Source organism: Podarcis raffonei, chromosome 2 (genome assembly GCF_027172205.1).
Source record: "Podarcis raffonei isolate rPodRaf1 chromosome 2, rPodRaf1.pri, whole genome shotgun sequence".
In the NCBI taxonomy this organism is placed as follows: domain Eukaryota; kingdom Metazoa; phylum Chordata; class Lepidosauria; order Squamata; family Lacertidae; genus Podarcis; species Podarcis raffonei.
In genome coordinates, this window is record NC_070603.1 from 70,918,749 (window position 1) to 70,940,903 (window position 22,155).

Genomic DNA, 22,155 nt, shown 5'->3' on the forward strand with positions numbered 1-22,155 from the left:
TTAATTTTTCACTGATTTCATGCTGTATTTGGTGGTGATGTTGCGTCCTGACACACTATGATACTGCCCATTTTCCGTCCTTGATTTACCATTATTGGTGATGATCAGCTCCACAGGAACAGAGGCCGTGACTACCTTCATGATCACCTGGATGTTCAATTCTGATTTTTTGGGGACCTTGGCTGGCATGGTCACCTCGACTTTGTTTACAGTAGTAAAAGAGTCAATCTTTCCTTTTTCTACTGTCAGGTTGGTGCTCGGATCTATGCTTAAATTGAAACTCTCATTTATTTGAAGGGTAGGGACTGCTAATTTGAAGCTGTGGCTTGTGAACATTTCATAGGTTCGACTGCTGGTGGTGGTGAATGTCTGCTCTGTTTCCGTGGTGTTGATACAATTTATCTCATCAATCATCACATCCCTCTCACTCTCCAAGTTCATGCGGTCCCATAAGATCCTGCTAGTGATAACAGGCCGGCCACTTTTAAGGGGATACACGTGGGAACACTTATCATGGAAATGATACAAAGGGCCATAGTTATCAAGCTTCGTTCCTTCTCGAGCTATATAGTACCAACCACCTCTCCTTGGATGTTCATAGAGGAGCCAGGCACCTTTCTGGACAATATGGGAAGACGCCTTGTCATTGAAATACCCATAACTTAGGTTGGTTTCCTCTTTTATCACTTTGCTTATCCCTTCATAGTTAGGGTGCTCATAAAGTGTGATCTGAGGATCTTCCAAGTCCTCAGTGACTAGTTGGATAGAAGAAATGTTATTGTTTAACTGGATGTGCTTATGTTCACCTTCTTCATACGCAAAACCCACACCTTTATAGTTGGGATCACGGAAGACCAGCCAAGGTTGTCCAATCACCTTAAGGGAAGAAATGCAGTCCCCAAAGTCTACACTACGTAGGTCAGGAACACTGCAAGTGAATTCTTTCCTGAACCCCTCAAAGTCTTCCTCTTCATAAACAATAATTTTATTCATCTTTAGCTGTTTGGAGAGGGAGAAATGGGCAACTTTTCTGGATGTATAGCAGGTCGAAGATGGAGAGGTTTTCCTCAACAGGGATTCAGTCTGCACGAGAGGAAAAACAGAAAAACATACCCTTAGAAGCACATGTAGCAGCATGTACACATTTGACAGATGAATAGGGGGATGTTATTATTTATTTATTGACAATATTTTTTACACACTTTTCAGGGCACCCTCACAACATGGTCTACAAGGCTCTAAAAAAGGGGTGGCTAACCTTTTCTAACCCGAGTCACACATTGTCAGCTATCCACCCCATGCCAGTGGTAGGTGTGCTCAAAATGAGTGTGGCTCACCTGCACACACCTCCCTGCTTGCAAAGGTTTCCAAAAACCAGGTGTTCAAAGAGCAGGGGGCTGTTTGAAAGCCCTTTATAAACAACAGTTGCTTTTTAAACCTCCAATGTTCAGAAGTTTAAGGAACAGCATGGGGCTGCTTGCAAAGGGCTTTCAAAGTACAAGACTTCAAGCATCAACTACTTGTCAAATTGGACCTGCCAGGTGTGGGGAGATCCAACCCCCTCTGGCCAGAAAAGGTTCTCCACCCCTGCTGCAGACAATACTGAGCTAGATTGACCAATGAGCCTTGACTCAATGTAAGGCAACTTCCTATGTTCCTGTGGTTGCTATGCTCTTATAAGCTTTCGGTGCCAACTGAAGGCCTATTCACTGCCCCAGATTGAATCTGTGGCTGTGTATGCATTACCATTTACTCCAGCCCTACTGCGCAGCCACCATTGGCGTTTGAAGCAGAGTATGTATGACATTAGCCACAATCCATATACATCCTGTAACTACTGGAGGAATACTGCTGTTTGGTGTGTTTTCCCTCAAAGTAGCTCCTATTTGGTTTTAAAATGTAAGCTGCAGTTAATCTGAGTTACACAATGGAGACATCTGATACACAAGCGCAAATGACAGCACATGTGCAGATGACAGCTTAACTGAATACTTTGGAGGGGTTTTGCAGATATGGGAAACAAATCAGATAATATGCACTGGATGATGAAATTGCTGCCCCCTCTCTAGTGTGTACACCACCATAAAAATATGTCATGAAACGCTGGGGTGGGGAGAATGACATTTAAGCCACTAATAGGTATCATTTGGCCTGTGCATTTGCTCATGCCTGCTTTATAGTTTTTTAAACTACAATTGAATCATGTTTTATTAGTATTGTACCCAGCTTTGGGATTAGTTTATAATAAAGAGTGGGAAACAACGTTTATGTATGCAGGCACAGAGCATGCAGACATTCTCACACACACACACACACACACACACACACACACACTCTCAAAAACATGCACTCATACACACATGCAGGAACACAGCCTATTCTCTCTCGTACACAGACAGTTTCCTGCTCTTCTGCCCCATTATGGGGAAGAGAGAAGAAAAAACTTTCTTTTGCATTCTCGGAAGGGAAAGAGACAGCGTCCCACCCCACAAAGATGTCCTGTTGCCAGGTTAAAGGACTGCTTAAAGAATCAGTGGAGAAAAGCAGCTTCTGCGTATGCTGCAGTGGGGCCCAGTTCTCTCTTTCCCATAGGAATCAACATACACTTAGTTTGAATATTCTTTTGAAGGTCCTCATTTATGATCAGCCTGTTATGCTCCTACCTATATGAAGGGGTTTCCTAAAGAGTTGCTGAGACAGATGCATTTATTTCATAATTCATTTCATAAAATGTATGAAAACAGCTTGGTTGTAAAAAACCAAAAAACCCACAAAGTGGTTTACGAAATAGGAAAGCTATTTATCCCAATGGGTGGGAAATTGCAACATTGCATCTCTCTCAGTTTTTAGCCACTGGGTCATGTTTTTGCCCTTTACAATCTATCTCTGTTCTGTTCTGTGTTATAGGCAGCCGAACCTTCTGACATTTCTGCAAACCAAGAGAAACACATGAGTCAAGTCTCATGTTTCTGCATTTCAAACAACCTAGATATGCATTCATGTAAGAGCATATATCCTGAGAAGAAGTGGGGAAAGTGAGAGGTGTGGAGAAGGGTGGGAAGAGGGAAAGAGGCTAGAGAGGGAGGAAATAGTATTGAAAAGATAAAATGGAAATGAAGGGAACAAGAGAATGGAGCTGAGGGAAGCTGAGGAAGAGAAAAGGAAGCGGACAGAGAAAGTAACCAGAGGATAGGTAGATAGAAAGATGAAAACAAAGAGGTGAAAAATAGAGGGAAAGGCAGCAGGAGGATGCTGTCCTCTGGCAGCTCCAACTGCAACTTGGCCTACAGCTGCCCCAGGACTTGTGCAGGTAACAGTAAAATTATCATCATCATCATTAACTTCACTGGTATAGCCTTAATTAATAAAAGTAAAACATTTATGTGCACATAGAGATAAACTCCCCATCCCACACTTTCTTGGCGGCAAGCTACAAGCCTGTGCGAGAGATACTTGTACCCACCTTGTTAGGCGATCTGCACGAGCAGCCAGCCTTGCTCAGCAGCCTGGAGCTCTCAGGAGTCCTCCTGCTAGGTTTATATAAGGCGGGCATGTAATAAACATGGAACCAATTAGGATGTTGTAAGGATTGCCTCCGCCTAGTAACATTGCAGCCAGTCTGAAAAATGCAAGTAAAGAAAAAATTTCAGCACAGCCCAACCCACAAGCTGTCAAGAGACAAATCCTGGAGCCAGAATTTGACCGATTTATGAATTCAGTTTTCTCGCCAATCTGTATGAAAACCAACATGTGTGCAGCTCCATTTGCTTTCAGACAGAGGCCGATAAATTTTTAAGTGCTGCTCACAGACAGATTTTTTGCTCTGTTCCTCATCAGTGAGAGAAAGAAAGAAAGAAAGATTCCATCCTTCTAATTTCACTTACAGTTGAGGATAACTGGGGAAGAAAAAGAACAGTATTGAGCTTACCATACTCAGCTCTTTTGATGGACAGAGTTAGCTGAGGGTTAAGTCAGGAGGCAACCTAAGCCCGGGGGGCCAGATGCGGCCCAATCGCCTTCTAAATCCAGCCCATGGACGGTCGGGAATCAGCGTGTTTTTACACGAGTAGAATGTGTGCTTTTATTTAACATGCATCTCTGGGTTATTTGTGAGACATAGGAATTCATTCATTCCCCACCCCTGCAATATAGTCCAGCCCACCACATGGTCTGAGGGACGGTGGATGGGCCCACGGCTGAAAAAGGTTGCTGATCCCTGGGTTAAATCATCACTCTGCTGCTGCTTCCTTCCCACTGCCCTCTGACGAAGTGGGAATTTCTAGGTACACACTGCAGCTCAGCCTTTGCCAAACTGGTGTCCACTAGATGTTTTTGACTGCAACTCCCAGTAGCCCCAGCAAGCATGGACTTGCTGGAGTCGAAAAACATCTGGAGGGCAACAATTTGCCGTCCACAACAAAGGCAGGAAAAAGAAAATGAGGAAAATGACAGTAGCTGGTTACATACTTGGTATACAACGTGCCAGAAGCAATGACACTAGCTGCACAATTCTGCCAGCCAAAAACGTTTTGTCAACACGTGAGGACAATCCTTTCCTGGACCGATCGTGCTTCTACTTCCAACCCATGTGGATTCTATAAATTGTGGGCATTTCTCTCTCACACATAGCTACAGGCTGTTTATTTATTTATTTACTTTTCGGCATTCATGTCCCATTATTCTTCCAATGAACATACATGGTTCTTGACCACCCCAATTTTATCCTCACACCAACTGTGTGAGATAGATTAGACTGAGAGATAGTGACTACCTCAAGGGCACCTAGTCTAGTGCATGACTGAGAGGGGATTTGAATCTGGTTCTTCCCAGCTCTAGTCCAGCACTCTAAACTAGGGGTCAGCAACCTTTTTCAGCTGTGGGCTGGTCTACCGTCCCTCAGACCATGTGGTGGGCTGGACTATATTTTTTTGGGGGGAAATGAACGAATTCCTATGCCCCACAAATAACCCAGAGATGCATTTTAAATAAAAGCACACATTTTACTCATGTAAAAACATGCTGATTCCCGGACCATCAGCGGGCTGGACTGAGAAGGCAATTGAGCCAGATTCGGCCCCCGGGCCTCAGGTTGCCTACCCCTGCTCTAAACACACCACTGGCTCCCCTCCCCACAAACTTTCTGCTTGATTACTTGAAGAGAAGACCACAATATTCAGGGGGGGGGAGGGGTTTCATTGAGCTAAACCTCTGGTTACTCCCATTCCTGAAATTCTGTTTGTGGAATTCATTTAGGGTCTAGACATTGGGTCACCTGAATTTTCCCACAGCATCAAACCCATTTTGGAGAAACATCACGAGTGCCACCTAGTGGGGTTGCAAATTTTTCAACTTTTTCTATTGGACTTCCTAAGGCTGTTCACATAAGAAAACAATTTTTACTATATTCCAGAAAGTTTCAACCCAGTCTGTTACTGATGGCATCGTACTTTTTCCAGGCCACCTTTTGCAATGCCACAGCTAGTCAATTTAAAACATTTTGCAAATCAACATCATGCACTGTACCTTTCAAATAATAATATTTTAGAGTAATTTAACAATAAATAGGGACGCGGGTGGTGCTGTTGGTTAAACCACAGAGCCTAGGACTTGCCGATCGGAAGGTCGGCGGTTTGAATCGCCGCGAAGGGGTGAGCTCCCGTTGCTCGGTCCCTGCTCCTGCCAACCTAGCAGTTCGAAAGCACATCAAAGTGCAAGTAGATAAATAGGTACCACTCTGGTGGGAAGGTAAACGGTGTTTCCGTGCGCTGCTCTGGTTCGCCAGAAGCGGCTTAGTCATGCTGGCCACATGACCCGGAAGCTGTACGCCGGCTTCCTTGGCCAATAAAGCGAGATGAGCCCCGCAACCCCAGAGTCGGCCACGACTGGATCTAATGGTCAGGGGTCCCTTTACCTTTACCAATAAATAACCAGCCATTTCTAATATTTCTAACAGCATGCCAATAAATTTGAATTACTGGGCAACTCCAAAAAAACATGTAAGCTATCTGCTTAGTTCACATCACAGCTCCAGCATTTATTTGAGAATATACCGGCACTGATATTGGACTTCATGGGCATTTTCCTTGAAATCTGTAGTTATAATACTGTCTTGGTATTCTAACCAACACCCATTTCCATTCCTTCTCTGTTAATTCTTGTCAAATATTTTAGCCCTTTTTAATAAATGTACCAGTCTTCTTATCCAATTTAATAATTATAATACAGGCCTTACCAATTAAACCCTTATCGTGTTCTGATGCTAATAATATTTCAAATTCTGTTTCTGCTCTCAAAGGTCCACATTTCCTTAATAAACAATATGGTACTTCTCTTATTTGAAAGTACTGATACAACTGCAGAGAAAATCAGTCAACGTATTAGTAATTTTTACATAGTATTTAAACCCACTGCCTAGTTGTTGTTGTTTTTAATTCAGTCTAGTTCTGCTTTATACAAAGATGTAAGATCACTGAGCATGTCGCCTGCATGTGAGATGATTTCATTGTAAAATAAGGAAGTATGAGGAGACAAAAGCAAGGTAAATTTATTCTTTAACTTATACCAAACCGATACACTGGTAAAAACATAAGAGTCATAGAATTGTAGACTTGAAAGGGACTCTGAGGGCCATCCAGCCGAAGAAACATTCTAAAAATCCTTTTTAACTTCTCTTGCAAGCCTGAGTTAATTCTGAGCTTTGGCCCACCTGACTTTTCCCCTGCAACTGTTGACTACTCATGTATCCTTTGTAATTTCTCCTTTCTTCCATTTCTTATACCTGAAGCTCATCTGAAAGCTCCTTATGCAGCCACACCAGTTTCTTTAGGTGCCTCACACTTTAATTTTTTGTTGGGATGGTGCCTACAATAGTTTACCTTTAAGAAACTCCTATCCATCTTGAACTTCCTTCTCCTTGAGTATATTTTACCATTGAATGTCACACAGTAGTCCCTTCGGGTTTTTGAAATCAGTCTTCTTCAAGTCCAGAGTGCGTGTCCGACTACACTCAGCTTTCCTTTGCCTCTGTATCATGAAACAGAGGAGGACATGATCACTTCCTCCCAGGTTTCCCTGTACTTTCACTTTATGGATCAGTTCCTCCCTTTTGGTGGGGACCAGGTCCAAGAGAGATGACCCTTCCCCCTGTTGCTTCTTCCACCTTCTGGGAAATGAAATCGATCTTCTCCTTTTGAACAGGTTGTCCTCTCAATTTCTACATTCCAGTCATGAGTCTTATCCCACCAGGTTTCAATAATGCCTGTTACTGGTAAGTCACATTTGCAATCCTGTATTATGAGTTCAAGTTCTTCTTGCTTGTTTCCAATACTCTGTGCATTTGTGTAAACAAAACTGAAACCACGAGTCATCCCCCCGCACGCTGCTGCCTCTGTCCCCCTCCATAGGTCTCTCCTTTCTTTGGGGAACCGCAGAAGAGTACGGACAGTACTCTATTAAGCAATCTGTGCCCTGTATTCTTCTTTAACAAAGGATGGAAACAAAAATGCTTGGACTGATGGAACAATCAGAATAGCACAACTGCTCCCATGATATTAAAAAGTTTAAAACAAATTGGGGTCACAAGAGTAAGGTGCTTCCTAAAAATACTTAACTGAAGGCCAGGATAAAGAGTTACATCATCAGCCTACAATGGAAACTGTATAATGAAGGTGCCAGACACATCTCAGTGGGAAGGGAAGCTTGCAACTTAGGGGCTGCCACAGAGAATGCCTTCTCTCAAGCCACCCCCTGAAAATTCTGAAAAAGTCGAACTACCAAGGGGGCTCCCTCTGCTTCTGAGCAAATGGGTACCTTCCATGCAAAATGGGATACTCAATATGTCCCATTCATTTCCCAGAGATACTAGCACCATCAAGCAGGCAGGGGTGTAGATAGCTGCTCCGGCACCCAAAGCGACGGGGACAGGGCAATCCGCACACTGGGGAGGTTTCAGTATCTGCCCAGGGGGGCGAAGCGGCGAACTGCCCATGGAGTTTGCCTGGTGGACACAAGCCCCATGCTGCCATTTCAGGCAGCACAGGGCCCTGAGCCACGTCACTCCCAGGAGCATAGCTGTCAACCTTTCCTTTTTTTGCAGGAAATTCCCTTATTCCAGCGCCGTTTCCCGCTGCTTCCTGCTGCTATCCCAGATTGTTAGATATCCCGTAGACTGTCCCCGGGACAGGTGAGGCTGCTGATCCCTTATTTTCAAATCTGAAAGTTGACAGCTATGCCCAGGAGTGATGGGTGGCTTGGGCGTGCTGGCCAGGCCAGGCCCCGTGGTAAGTGCCGACCCCCGTGGTGTGCCATTTTGTCACCCCCCTCAAGGATGACACCTGGGGTGAGCCACACCCCCCACAGCCCCCTTCCTACGCCCCTTCAAGCAGGTACTCCTGCTATCTCTGGACGCCATGAATCACTTCCTAAGGCCATAACTAAGGGGAAATTGTGTAATTCTAGTTGAAAGCTGTTTTAGTGTATTGCTGCCGTCCGCTGAGCACAATTGCAACATTCCATAAGCACATTGGGGCTGTCTCTTTTATGATGGATTTTTAATATGACCCAACAATCATGACCCAACAGTTTCTGAGAACAAAAATCCCCAGGGAAGCACAATAAAATGTTACATCTGCTTTTAATTAAAAGCCACACTGTTGCTGCCACGTTCAGAAGAAATGCAAACGTTTGCTGGGGATGCTTTTCTAAAGGCACCATCTGAGTGGAAGAACGGCAAGTACAGATGACTAGGCATTATCAGGGGTAGCACCCAGGCTATGGACCTTCATCTCCTTGAAGCCACTTTAGGCTGAAATCGTCCTATGTTCTGATGGCAATGCAAAACACTTCCCGCCCCGCCTTCCACCTCACTTCCCATGCTTCTCTTTATGAGTTAGTAATAAGGGGAAAGAAGACTAGGCACACAACAACACACATCCCACTGATTTCAGTAAAAGCGATTTAAACATTTTCTTAACTCTCCCACTAAAAATGCTTTACTTTGACTGAAATGTGTCACTTACGGGCGGGGGAAGGTTAATTCTTATCCCAATCTGTACCTGAGCTGGGATTTTAAAATGTTGAAATATGGTTTATTGTCGGATGCTTTTATTGTTAATCACTTCAGGATGTTTCATGGGAAGCAACTCATAAATGAAATAAATAAATAACAGTGCACTTTTTCTTAGTTTTAATGTGACATTTTGCCATTTATTTTCATGGATATGCTCTACTTATTTTATATTTAGAGTCATTATATTAGTACTATTAAAATCCACAAATAAGCATTAAATAAAATACACAGAAAAAAATATGAAGGAGGCAAATGACATGCATGAAAGAAGGGATGTTCATAAAAATTAGCAGATAATGCCAAGCTGTAAAGGGTAGCTAAGACCTTAGAAGACTGAAAAAGGAACTGAGATTTTCATGACAGGGCGGAGAACTACTAAAAAACCAACAATGAATTTCAGCAGAGATAAATGTAAGGTTCTGTATTTGCACAAATATGTTATTTATTTATATTAAGGAATGAGGATGTGTGATACCTGAGTTGATAATGGTACATGTGAAAATGATCTATGGCAGGCATCCCCAAACACGGCCCTCCAGCTGTTTTGGGACTTGGGACTACAACTCCATCATCCCTAGCTAACAGGACCAGTGGTCAGGGATGATGGGAATTGTAGTCCCAAAAACATCTGGAAGGCCGAGTTTGGGGATGCCTGACCTATGGTTTCTAGCAGGCCACAAGTTAACAGGAGTAGGCAGCAACTAAAAAGGCTAATTAAATTTTAGGCTGCAACAATGAACATATAGTATCCAGAGCAGAAGAGTAATAGTACAACTCTAATCTGGTTTGGTCAGACTTCACCTGGAAGACAGTGTCCGTTTCTGGGTTCTGCAGTTTTAGGATAACTGAAAAACTGGAATGTGTCTAGGGGAAGTTGACAAAGATGGTGATGGATTTGCAGAACATGTTCTTGGAGGAGCATAGAAAAGTCCTGCTGGATAAAGCCAATAGCCCACCTAGTCCTGAATCCTATTCTCACAGTGGCCACACAGTGCAGGATTCCATGCAAATATATATGAACATACAGCTCTGCAAATTATTTTGACTAGGGTTTGAACAGGACCTGGATTTGTTGTAGGGTTGCCATATGTCCTCTTTTTCCAGGACACATCCTCTTTTTCGTGGGTATGTAAAATAAGTGTCGTCATAGCGATCCAAAGTTAAAAAGTAGAAGTTGGCAAATGTGATCTTCAAAATATGGCAACCCTAGTAGATACCATAACATGGTTGCCAACTTTCACATTAGTGGACAAAAATTGCAGGACTTGTAATAAAGCTATGAGAATATTTAGTTTCTATCCACTCATGGAGATGTGAGTAGCCATAACACCTTGCTTCTTCATTTCATTTTAACAACTACAACTGCCTCAGCATCTTGTCAGCTCCCTTGGCTGGGAAGTGTGAAGAACAGCAAAAGAGCCTCATTTTGCCTGCCCTTAATTGCGTCCAGCTGAGCAATAGCCTTTCTCAACAGCCTTTGCTTTAAGAACAGCAAAAGCAGCTGGAAGAGAGGAGTTTTGTGTGACCTGGGGAAGGGGGAATCTTTTAATAAATTTCATAAACTATGTGCCCCTGCTGCTCAATTTGATCTTTTTACAAGAATTTTTATGTATTGCAGTATCTTATGTATTGTAATTTTGCTGTTATCTTTATAATTTAAGTAATGATTTATTGTAATTGTTGATAGTGGATTTCTATTTAATTGTTATTTGTTGGTATTTTGAAATTTAATTTTATAGTGTGCTATTATATTCTAATGGATTGTTGAATATTACTTTATTGGATATAAGTTGTTGGTTTTAAGCCATTTTTTTTTATTTGCCTTATTTGTGTTGGATTGGATTGTTAATAAGATTTGTGATCTGTGTTGTTTAATTTTGTTGTTTCTTCAGCTTGTAAACTGCCTTCTGTAGAGCAATATAGAAAGGTGGTATACAAATTAAAGTGAAATTAAAATAAGGCTGCTAGGTTGAGTAAGAAAATACTAAAAAAATAATAATCAGATAGCTGATCAAAGTGCTTACTTTTTTTAATCCAGTGACGGCTCATTTCATCCTTCCGGTTTGGGAAGCATTTTCAACAACTAAAGTTGGCAGCTCTGCATCTGAGCCTTAAAGCTGCCTTTCTTTCTTTTCAAAAAATCTTCAGCTCTAGAACTCCCATCCTGCAGCTACAAGCATGTTTACTTGATTCAGTACAATGCTGCCCTTTGGTAACATGACTGCTGTTGATCCAGAGCATACAAATTAGAATGTGTCACAGCCACAACAAAAAAGGACGTCCTGACTTAGTTAACTTCTTCTCTTGCTGTTTCAAGCGTTTCCTTCCTTTTTCATCAAATCCATTACTACCCAACCTGGAAGAAAAGGAAAGATAACCAGAAATGAGTACAAATGAATACAGTGGTACCTCGGGTTACATACACTTCAGGTTACATACGCTTCAGGTTACAGACTCCGCTAACCCAGAAATAGTACCTCGGGTTAAGAACTTTGCTTCAGGATGAAAGCAGAAATCGTGCAGTGGCGGTGCGGCAGCAGCAGGAGGCCCCATTAGCTAAAGTGGTGCTTCAGGTTAAGAACAGTTTCAGGTTAAGAACGGACCTCCGGAACGAATTAAGTACTTAACCTGAGGTACCACTTTACCAGGATCTGAAGCTGCAGTTTTTATGAGTGGGCTGCAATGCTACCTTCTGTCTTCATATCCTATGATATGAAGTGAGCAGCAGAGAGAGGAAGGATCCAGTGATTTAACTTAAGGTAATGAAGTGAGTGATATTTTTTAAGGGTATGCAGGAGCTGGACATATGTGACTGAGGCAGGGGAAGGGAATCTCAGGCCCAAAAGCCGAATGCAGCCCTCCAACCCTCAGGACTCTCCTTACTTAGGTTGTATTTCCTCTCTCCCGCTTCCTCACTGACACTGTTCCACACCCTCAAGTGTGTTTGCTTGGCTGCAATGTATCCTTGAGGCAAGCAAGAAGCATCATCACAACTTTTTTCTTTCTTTCCTTCTCTTCCTATGTCCAAGACACCATAGCTTTAATTGAATCTGGCAAGTCTGTAGCATGTCTTCAGTCGGCCAGGAGCAAATCTGGTGGAATGAACTATCAATCTCTATGTTGGACCTAAATGAGAGCAGGAGGAGAGCGTGCTAGCAGAATGGAAAGTTTTACTGGCTTCAGCTTTTGGCCTTACATCATGTGCTCAAACCATTTTATTCCCATGTAAAGGAACTGGAAACAGCAATTTCCCTTTTCTTTTAACCACCCTCTCTGTTTCTGGATGGAAGTGTGTGTGATGTCAGCATAAATGTGTGTATTTGTTATGTTGGAATCTGCTTATAAAGAGCAAACTCTTCTGGTGACAAGTTGTAAGGTCAGGTATGCTCTGAGAAACCTGCCCTTAACCTTTTGCCATTCAGTCAAAATACTCCTCCCATCCTGCCACTTCACTTCTTTGGCCTCAGGAGCGACAACAGCAAAGCAATCCTATCAGTTTCCTGGAAGGCAAGGTTAGTTCTCTCTCCCACCCTTTATCAGCACTTACCACAGAACAGTCAGGCTGGGACAGGTCTCCATGAGGTGGCGGATGAAAGGCACAGAAACCTCTGAGAAGGAGTTGTCTTGAAGGTTTAGGGTGTGGAGCGTGTGGCTGGTGCTCAGAATGGTGCAAAGTTCTTGGGCGCAAGCATCTGTGAGGTAATTCTCATCGAGACTGCCAGGGACAAAATGGACGCAAGGTCATAGGCAGATCACACACTACATCTAAGCACTATTATCCTTTCCTCAAAGCTTTGGTGAGAACAGACTCAAAGGAATATATACAGTAGTTACAAGCAAGCTATTATTCAGTCTACTTCCAGAATTTAATGCGCAACTCGAAGCCAAGTTGCCAGCTTGAATAGTCAGTATGAGGAATACCTAACATTCCTCTTTCCTCATTGCCTTATGTGCCAGAAGGCATACTAGGAAGCTACTGAGCCAGAGTGTTTCCTCCCCCCACTTTACTTGGAAGTGGGACTTGAGGAGTCATTAAGAGGAAATTATAAGTAGTTGAGCTCTGTATCTCCTGGAGACAACTTGTCTGCTGATGTGGAGCTGTCCCTGGTCCTGTTGGTCTTGTTCCCAGACCTTACTCTTTCTTTGCATCCTGCTCTCAGCACCAGTGTCTGGCTACTTGTGCCTAAAAACCCTTCCCACTGTGAAATTTCTCTCTCACTGCCAGATAGTTGCACCCAGACTCCCACAGACCCTGCACCCCATTGGAATCGTGTGCAGATAGCAAATAATCTGAACTCCAAGCCCACAAAGACGTCATACATACACCCAACTTTTTGTATGTGTCTCTGCTCCCTTGTTACTTACTCTAGAGTAGTCACATTACAGTCTAGTTCCTTCAGAGTGGCACAGAGAACATGCACTCCTGAGTTTCCAAGTTTGTTACTTCCAAAGCTACAATGAGAAAGAGAGAGAATGAGAAAGATGAAAAAAGATTCAGGACTGATTCTTCAAAATCTAGGAGGAATATAAGAAGGTGGGTCTGCATAGTTGGAACTGGACCATCCAATGTAGAAACTTAATGGCTCACACAGAAGTGTGATACCTCCACTTCCTTATGAAAAGAGCAGGCTTCTAGCCATTTACAGAGAAATACTTGAAAATTAGGGATTACGAAAAGTTTGTGTATGAGGAAGTGGTTTTTTGAGGGTGCTATGGGCAAGAAGGATCCCACGCTCTATTCCCTTCCTTGCCCCTACACACTTATCGCTCCCCAATGCGTTCCTTCTGTTCTCCAACCATAGTACTGGTTCTGGTCCAAAAACAACCACAAGCCAGAATTCTATCATAACTAAAATGTAGCTGTAATACACATTGGAATCTATGGAGCAATTTGTTTTGACTGAACACACAGAGATTTCTAATTGCAGGTTTTTGAGTTCTGTGAAAATCTAGATCGGCCAAACAGATGGGCACTCTTACCACAGTGCCAACCAATTCTAGGTGTTAGAGTGAAGGCTGAAGCCTTATCCTTGCCAGGGAATCGTTTGCCTGCGTCCCCAGGACCGAAGAGAGAGCAAAAAGCACCAGGAAAGATTCTTATTTGGAGAAAAAAGTTTTATTGAAATCTGTGCACAGAGGTGGCCAGTGGGATCGTTCCCAAAAGACTGGCTCATAGATACAAATAAACAAGCATCTTTATACCTGAGAGTCTGCCCATCTCTTCCCACCTCTTCAAATTCTCCAATCAGCTGGCAAGGTTAAGCTTATTTCCTTATATGGCATATGGCTATCTGACTAGCTAAGCCCCCCTCCTTCCCTTGTTCGTGTGTTCCTCTCTTGCGTTACTGCAGCAGAGAGCATGTGCAGAGAGCAGCTCCTGGTTTGCAGAGCCCAAGCAATTGCAAAGAGGAAGTAGCTCCCAGCTTGCAATTGCGGTTTTTTGCTAGCTGCTTAACCACAACTGCAGAAGTTAGCTTAGGTGCAGATAGTATTGAGATTAACCCTTTAAATTCCCTCCTCTTCTTTTGGACAACCTATCTCCTAGGTTCGTCCTGGTCTCTTGGGTTTATAATCCTGGGGGAGAACAATAAGGGCCATGATATTTTTTTTTTTTTTGCATCACACCTTGTAAGCATTGCACCAAGCAGGGTATACAGAAGCAAAGAAGCAAAAGGATTAATAGCGGCCTTGCTAATAATACCACAATATGCCTGAGCCAACTGCCATGAGGCAGCCAGGAATATAACCAACCCCATAGATCACCTCCTGTAGTTTTCAGCGGGTTCCTGGCTATCATTGTTTCCATGTGATCAATGGTGGCTGAAATGCTGACATTATTATCTGGGACATATCTATTTTATTGCTGAAGGGCCCACTGATACTCGTGCTCTATCAGCTGCCTTGCTTCTTGGGAGGTTGTGTCCCACCTCTCTGAGGAGGAGCCTATTATCTTAACCAATTTTCCCACCTGTCCTTGTGGATGCTTAATACTCTCATGATTTCTTCCCAACACACTGTATCCGAAAGGGGCTTCTCCCTCTACATATATTAACATACACCCACAGGAATATATATCCACCCTCGCAGAGGCCTGACACACGGAGTGACTATATCAAAGAGTTCTGGCCCCAATATCAAAAGTCCTGGCGGTGCCTCAGAATTTGCTGGAGAAAAAAAAAGTCTCTACGTTGGGGACGCTGCCCGCGGGCGTCCCTCCCATCCACTTGTCCAGCCGTGCATAGAAGTGTCAGCGTCCGGAGTGACACCAGCAGGGCAGTTGTCTGGCGCTCTTCTGGAGATGGTTAGCTTCAGAGGATCATCAGGATTTGGTGTAACTGTCCAATCTAAAATAGCCTTCTTCACTTAAGTGTGGTGGACCCAAGGGGTAAGGTCAGCAACTTTAACAGCAGTGGGCCTGGGTCCACCTGTTAAGAAAGAGAGAAAATCTCGGGAGAATGACTGCACATAATTATCAAACTGCACATTTTGACTAGCATGGGGGGTTATTGCAAAACTGAGTGGACAAAGGCTGGTCCATTGTCAGATCCTATTGACCTAGGTAGTCCATAACAGTGTATCACTGCTACTGCCTCGGGCTCCCAGACTGCGTCCAGGAGGCGCAATAATGCTTGCGGGTGCGCCACCTGACTTCCTCTGGAGGTAAGCAAACCTCTTTCCTTCCATAAGGCTCCATGGGCATGTAAAGTCAAAAATGCATACTTGGAATCAGTATAAATGTTTATCCTTTGTCCCTTTGCCAAGCACAAGGCTCTGGTGAGCGCTGTTATTTATGCCAGCTGGGCCGACGTTCCAGGCGGGAGTGGCTGCACTTCGATCACTTGGTCTTCCAAGGCTACCACTGCATAGCCTGCTTTTCGCTGTCCAGCCTTAACAAAGCTGCTTCCATCCACAAACCATGAAGGCCAGTGGGGGTTTGCTTCATCTTTGAGGTCAGGCCTGCTAAAATATTCTTCATCCATTACTTCAATGCAATCGTGCATCTGCTCCTCACCTTCTCCTACCGGCAACAGGGTAGCTGGGTTGAGGGCGGTGGTGACCTGAAACTTCAAACGCGGATGCAACAATAACATCTGACACTTTCTCATCTTTGCTTGGGAGAGGAAATAGGTACCCTTCATGTCAAGCAGAGCTGGGACTGCATGCGGGGTCACACAAACAGTGTCTTGGCCAAAAGTAAATTTGTCTGCTTTGTTCAGTAGGGTGGCTACTGCCACAACTGCTCTCATGCACGGCGGTAAGCCTTGTTCTGTAGGCGTCAGGCGCTCAGATAGGTATGCCACTGGCTGTTGCCAGCTTCCCAATTTTTGGCACAAAACCCCTTTCGCCGTCCCTTGGTCCTCATCCACGAACAGAGTAAAGGGTTTTTCGGGATTTGGGATGCCAAGCGCTAGGGCTTGCTGTAGTGCCCTCTTCAAATCCACGAAGGCTTGCTGTTGTTCTGTGCCCCAAACAAAGGGGTCTCTCTCAGTTCCTCTGGTTGACTCATGTAGAGGCTTGGCAATGATGCTGTAATTAAATATCCATATCCTACAAAATCCTGCAGACCCCAGAAAGCCACGGAGTTCCCTGCGGTTCTTTGGCTCTGGTATCAGGATAATAGCCTGCTTCCTTTCTTCACTGGTAACAAAGGGGTGTTCCACTGTGATTGGCATTGCCTCAAAATCCTATGTTGGAGCAGTCGCTCTAGATGCACCTACACTCCTTCAGCTGCCCTTCGTGGGATGGGATACTTATTTACTGCAACAGGATTGGCAAATGGCTTGGGCTTCACAATTATTGGTGGGATATTCTTTGCCATTCCTGGGGGGTTACCCTCAGCCCATACCGCGGGGTTCACTTGTTCCAGAATACTGGCGGGGATGGGTCCCTCCTCTTCTTTTACCATCATGAGGCGCCAGTACTCCCTCAGGGGTGCCTCCACAACCAGTTCCCCAAGTGGCATAGTGGACATTGTGGCTTCTCCCGATGGCTTAAAGGTAATTTGGGCTTGCAACTTTGCCAACAAGTCTCTTCCTAATAATGGAATAGGGCATTCAGGGATATACAAAAGGTTGTGTTACACCACTTGGCCTCCCAACTTGCAGGTAACTGGTTGCAGAAACGATGCCCGCTGGGATTTTCCGGTGGCTCCTATTATGGTAATGGATTCAGGGGTTGGTTTAGCAACGGGGGTGGGGACGACCGAGTTGGCCGCTCCCGTGTCCTTTCTGTCGGCAGATGGCGCACTGATTCCGTTCAAGACGGCTTCGCCCTCCTCCCCGGGCATTTCCTCCTTTCTGAGGGACGGGGGTGGCTGCCTGTAATGCTATCAGCTTCTTTGTTTGATACTTCTGCTTTTTTCTCTGGGCCTCCTCATCTCTCTGATTGTAAGTGGTTTGAGCTATTTCCAACATCCATTCCAGCCCATGGCCGATGAACCCCTTATGCTTCTGGATTTTTCAGCGAACATCGGGCGCTGCCTGAGCTACAAAGGCAGCCTTTATAATGGGGGCATTGGCAATATCATCTGGGTTCTCCTCAAAGGTAGGGTTCTGATTTCTCCAATTGCACACATCAGCACTTGAAAAAGGCACATGTTGGACTGTATAAGTGCATGGTGGTGCTTCCCCACCCTGTCCTGGGGGGGGGCCTGGTGGGTCATACACTCTGCGTAGAGGCATCATTGCAGTCCCACCCTTTTTCTGTGCCTTATGGGACTTATGGAGGGACGCCCTGGTTGCTGCTTCTATCCATTCCTTCTGCCATTTCTTCCCTTGTGTTGGGGAACATCCTGCTGCTGCCAACAAATGGGAACTAACATCCACTTCTTTCGCATAGGGTTGTACATACTGTTGCAATCTCAATGTCTGATACTGTGTCCACATTTTTTCCTTTCTTTGCTAACTCAATTAGTCCCTTCATAAACTCCTCATCATCCTCTTCCTCTTTGCTCTCTAATTCATCAACCTTGGAGGGTTCAGGCTGAGGGCCGGCTCCTCCCTGGTCCTGGGGCCCTGGGCCTGGGGGATTCGCTAGAGGGGCAGTTGGTGGAGCATAGGGTGGCGGCGGTTTAATGACTTCCCCCTCTTCTCCTTCCGGCTCTGGTATCACCGGGGGCCTTTCTGACTTCCCTGCCGGTTGGACTGCACAAATTGTATTTTGTGGGGCGTCGCCTCGGCAGGCTTTCAGCCACGGTGGATTCTTTTCTACATTGATTTTCCAGGTAGAAATATAAGGGATCTGGTCTGGGTGGACGTTCAAGATATTTTGATATAGTGGGTTGATTAGTTGCAAATTAAATCTGCCCTCCGAGGGCCAATTAGTTCCTTGGGTGGGCCAATCAACCTCACATAATGTCCTCATCCTCTCTCTTCTCAATTTGAACCCAATCATCATGCTTCGTAGCTGCTTTCCAGTTGGTTAAAAAGCATTTCAGAGGACTACGTTGGCTTGCCCCAGACCCCATTTTTTCAGATACTCCGCTCCTAACCGGGCTTAAGATCCTTTCACACTCCACACACTACAGACTGTGACTTGGCGAACTCGCGTTGCTAAGAAATGCACAGCCCTGCAATCGCTCGGCCAAGGGGACGCTAAGCCCCGGCCCACACTTGACAATTCAGCCACTGGAGTATCTGACATGCAACATACAAAACACACCCCAATATAATTCCAACATGCAACACACAAAACACACCAAAATAATTTTCCCTGTTTCCCCTTTCCCCAACCTTACTGGCGGCACTCTACTGCCACCTCTGTTTCCCCTTTTCCCTTTTCCCGTCCCTGTCTGGCGGGGCAGCACCTTATTGCCACGGCCAGTTCCTTTGTTCCTTTTCTGGCGGCACTCTACTGCTCACAGCCAGACCCTTTCCTGGCGGCACTCTACTGCTCACGGCCAGGTGAAGCTGATCAGGCTTCCTACCACGCCCTTTCCCTTAGGGTTACCTGCTCCGCTGCGGACCCCTCCTTCGGCCATCCTCTTTTCTCCCTCGACCAGGTGTCTCCACTCCGGAGCGGTGTGGCCGGCTCCCCCCACGAACAGGCAGGGGTGCGCACTTGGAGCCACGAACGCCGGTCCGGGGCTGTTCACCGAGGTCGGGCCTGGCCCTCCCCGGCCCCCTGGGGTGGGGCGATTCCCGGCCAATGCACCAAAATGAAGGCTGAAGCCTTATCCTTGCCAGGGAATCGTTTGCCTGCGTCCCCAGGACCGAAGAGAGAGCAAAAAGCACCAGGAAAGATTCTTATTTGGAGAAAAAAGTTTTATTGAAATCTGTGCACAGAGGTGGCCAGTGGGATCGTTCCCAAAAGACTGGCTCATAGATACAAATAAACAAGCATCTTTATACCTGAGAGTCTGCCCATCTCTTCCCACCTCTTCAAATTCTCCAATCAGCTGGCAAGGTTAAGCTTATTTCCTTATATGGCATATGGCTATCTGACTAGCTAAGCCCCCCTCCTTCCCTTGTTCGTGTGTTCCTCTCTTGCGTTACTGCAGCAGAGAGCATGTGCAGAGAGCAGCTCCTGGTTTGCAGAGCCCAAGCAATTGCAAAGAGGAAGTAGCTCCCAGCTTGCAATTGCGGTTTTTTGCTAGCTGCTTAACCACAACTGCAGAAGTTAGCTTAGGTGCAGATAGTATTGAGATTAACCCTTTCAAGAGAACAGAACAAAGCTTTTATGGGGAAGGCTGGCACCTGTGTACTTAGCGGAAAAATAACACACCTTCCAAGCACTCCTATGCATAGCTACTGAAGGGTCCTATTGAGTTCAAGGAGATTTACACCCAGGTAGGTGTGTATGGGAATATAGCCTTCATTTCCTTATTTCAAACTTTCTATTGAGAAATAGAATGGTGACCAAGAACACATTAGTTACACCACCATCAACATTTATTTTTCCAAGCCCAGTATGCATCTCACAACTTTGTGCATGACTTAGGATTTTCAAGCCAGGGAAACCAGGGGCTTTTCGCCTTCCTGTGCATACTATTCTAGGCAGGGAGACAAGAAGACTGCATGAGCTTTTGAGCCAAAGATGGAGACTGGATGGGATTTTGAGCCATGGTTACTGACAGCAAGGCATTTATACAAGGCATATATTGCCACATTTATTTCATATGGTTTCAGAAATGGTGAAGAAGTGAATACATGGCTATTCCACCACTACAACACAGTGTGCTTGAGTCTGGGAGTGTCTATCCTCCTTTGACAAGTAATCCTGGTAACAAAGGGGAAAACAAATCAGTGCCCAACCCAAAGGCTCTCCACTCAAATCCTGAAATGCAGGCATTTGCTGTTCCTAAAAAACAATATGATGGCATCACTTACTTTAAAGTTGTACAGTTTTTTATTCCTGGAGCCAAAGCTCTCATGTGGTAAGACTTCAGCCTGCAAAATGTTAGATCAATGGAGTGATCCTCGATTTTACTGTGCTGTAAGCAGAACGCCAAAACCCTGCAGTCCAGCACCGAGAGCATCTGGTAAGAAAGGTTAATATTCTGGAAATGATGCATCACACGGTTTGCAAATTCTGCTTCCTGGGTCTCAAACAGGCAGTGGAAAAACTTCAGCAGGCAATGACCTTTTCGAGGAGGCTCCTCAGTCGCCACTTCTTCTGCTCTTTGAAGCAAAAAAGGCTTCACAAGGTCAGATGTCTTGCACTGCAGAGTCTGCTCAAGAAAGATGCGCACCTTTTCACTGCTCAGGCCAAATACGAAGCATACTGTTAATGTTAAATGCTCATTGCCTGGCTTCTCGCACTCAGCTAAAAGTGTCTTCAAGTCCCCCATACTGTTATCTGAAACTTCCGTTGAGTCCTTCTGCAGAATATACCACATGGCAGCAAAAAACTCCTGGAAGCAGAGATGGAGAAAACTGTACAGGTTGTGCCGGCCAATCCCCCTTTGGAATGTTCTTCTATCTAGAAAGATGTCTTTAAGAGCAGAAACCTCCAAATGATGCTCCTTGAGATCCTGCTCCTCAAAGAGGATTTTCTGTCCCAGGATGCCAGCCCGTGCCAAGGAACAGAGCCTTCCGAGCTCATTCAGAGAGGAGTTCTTCCATTTCGCAGAATCATGCTTAAGAAGATTGTGAGAAAACTGTACAAAGACTTTTGTTGTGGTGTCCAAGGTGTCTGCAATCTCGTCTTCAGTTTCCAGTTCAACTCTGATGACAGAGCAGATGATCCAGCACACCATAGGGATGAAGCAGATGGTGGAGACTGCATTGGTATTTTCAATGAATCTCAGTGCTAGGTTGGCTTTCTGATCATCTTTAAAGAACTTGAAAAAATACTCACGGCGACCTTTCTCAGTGAATCCAAGGATCTCAGCAAATCTCGGAAACTTCAAGCACCCATGCAGCTTCTCTGCAGCTCCAGGTCTTGTGGTGATTAACAAGTAGGATTTGGGCAAAAGCTTCTTTCTCAACAAGCTGCTCAGAACACCCTGTATGGACATCTTTGAATAAGGATCATCACAGAAACTGTCTCCTATGAGCTCTAAGGAGCAACAAAGCTCATCAAAGCCATCAATGATGAAAAGCAGCTTTTCAGGGCGGGCTAAAATCCCTTTCACTGGGGCATACATGTCTTGACACTGATCTACAATAAGGTCAGCCAGGCTGCTGGCATCTTCAGCAAGGCTTAGTTCTCTGCAGCGAATACAGAACACGTAGTCAAAGACGTCCTGGTACAGCTCCCCAGCAGCCCAGCCCAGCATAATCTTTTGCACAGTCATCGTTTTACCAATACCAGCTGGTCCTTGCAACACCACGGTTCTTGGGGCTATTCCCGATTCATCAGGTTCAAAAAGGCTTTGTATATCAGTTGATGAATAATTTGAACTGTTGGTTTCCAAGATGTCCATGTGCAGCCTGCCAGTAGCAACCAATTCATGTTCCCTCTGCTTCTGAGGCCGGTGTTTTTTGATGATAAGTAACTCTATATAGCAGGCATTCAATGGGGTGCTCTCACCAAAGAGACTGTTTCTGTCCTCTGTTAGCAAGTATTCTTCCTTCACATTCTCAGCATACTTTTTTTTGTAATCTAGTATAGACAGAGAGAAGGATTAACCACCTGCCATGGCATTG

At 44.9% G+C, this 22,155-nt stretch overlaps 2 protein-coding genes across 14 annotated transcripts in view; both read right to left on the reverse strand.

Moving 5' to 3' along the window:
• Positions 1 to 993, reverse strand: LOC128408714 (epidermal differentiation-specific protein-like). The gene has a single exon (XM_053378738.1). It carries the CDS (start codon positions 991 to 993, stop codon positions 1 to 3), a length of 993 nt encoding a protein of 330 aa, XP_053234713.1.
• LOC128408116 (NACHT, LRR and PYD domains-containing protein 3-like) overlaps positions 979 to 22,155 on the reverse strand; it is a 27,077-nt gene continuing 5,900 nt past the window's right edge. For 6 of the 13 annotated variants that reach the window (XM_053377353.1, XM_053377354.1, XM_053377355.1 and 3 more), the window contains 4 exons: positions 20,395 to 22,111; positions 13,433 to 13,519; positions 12,615 to 12,782; positions 10,252 to 11,423 (listed from right to left, as the gene is read on the reverse strand). In XM_053377353.1, the coding sequence (XP_053233328.1) occupies positions 11,324 to 11,423; positions 12,615 to 12,782; positions 13,433 to 13,519; positions 20,395 to 22,111 (2,072 nt within the window). In that variant the 3' untranslated portion in view covers positions 10,252 to 11,323. Of the gene's footprint in view, positions 1,084 to 3,525; positions 3,620 to 6,232; positions 6,354 to 6,396; positions 7,024 to 10,251; positions 11,424 to 11,950; positions 12,160 to 12,614; positions 12,783 to 13,432; positions 13,520 to 20,394; positions 22,112 to 22,155 lie in introns of those variants that run through there. The other 7 variants (XR_008328972.1, XR_008328973.1, XR_008328974.1 and 4 more) reach the window with 7 other exon arrangements.

What these genes read in the sequence shown, in the direction of transcription:
- LOC128408714 (XM_053378738.1), bottom strand. Translation starts at nt 993, where the DNA reads ATGAATAAAATTATTGTTTATGAAGAGGAAGACTTTGAGGGGTTCAGG.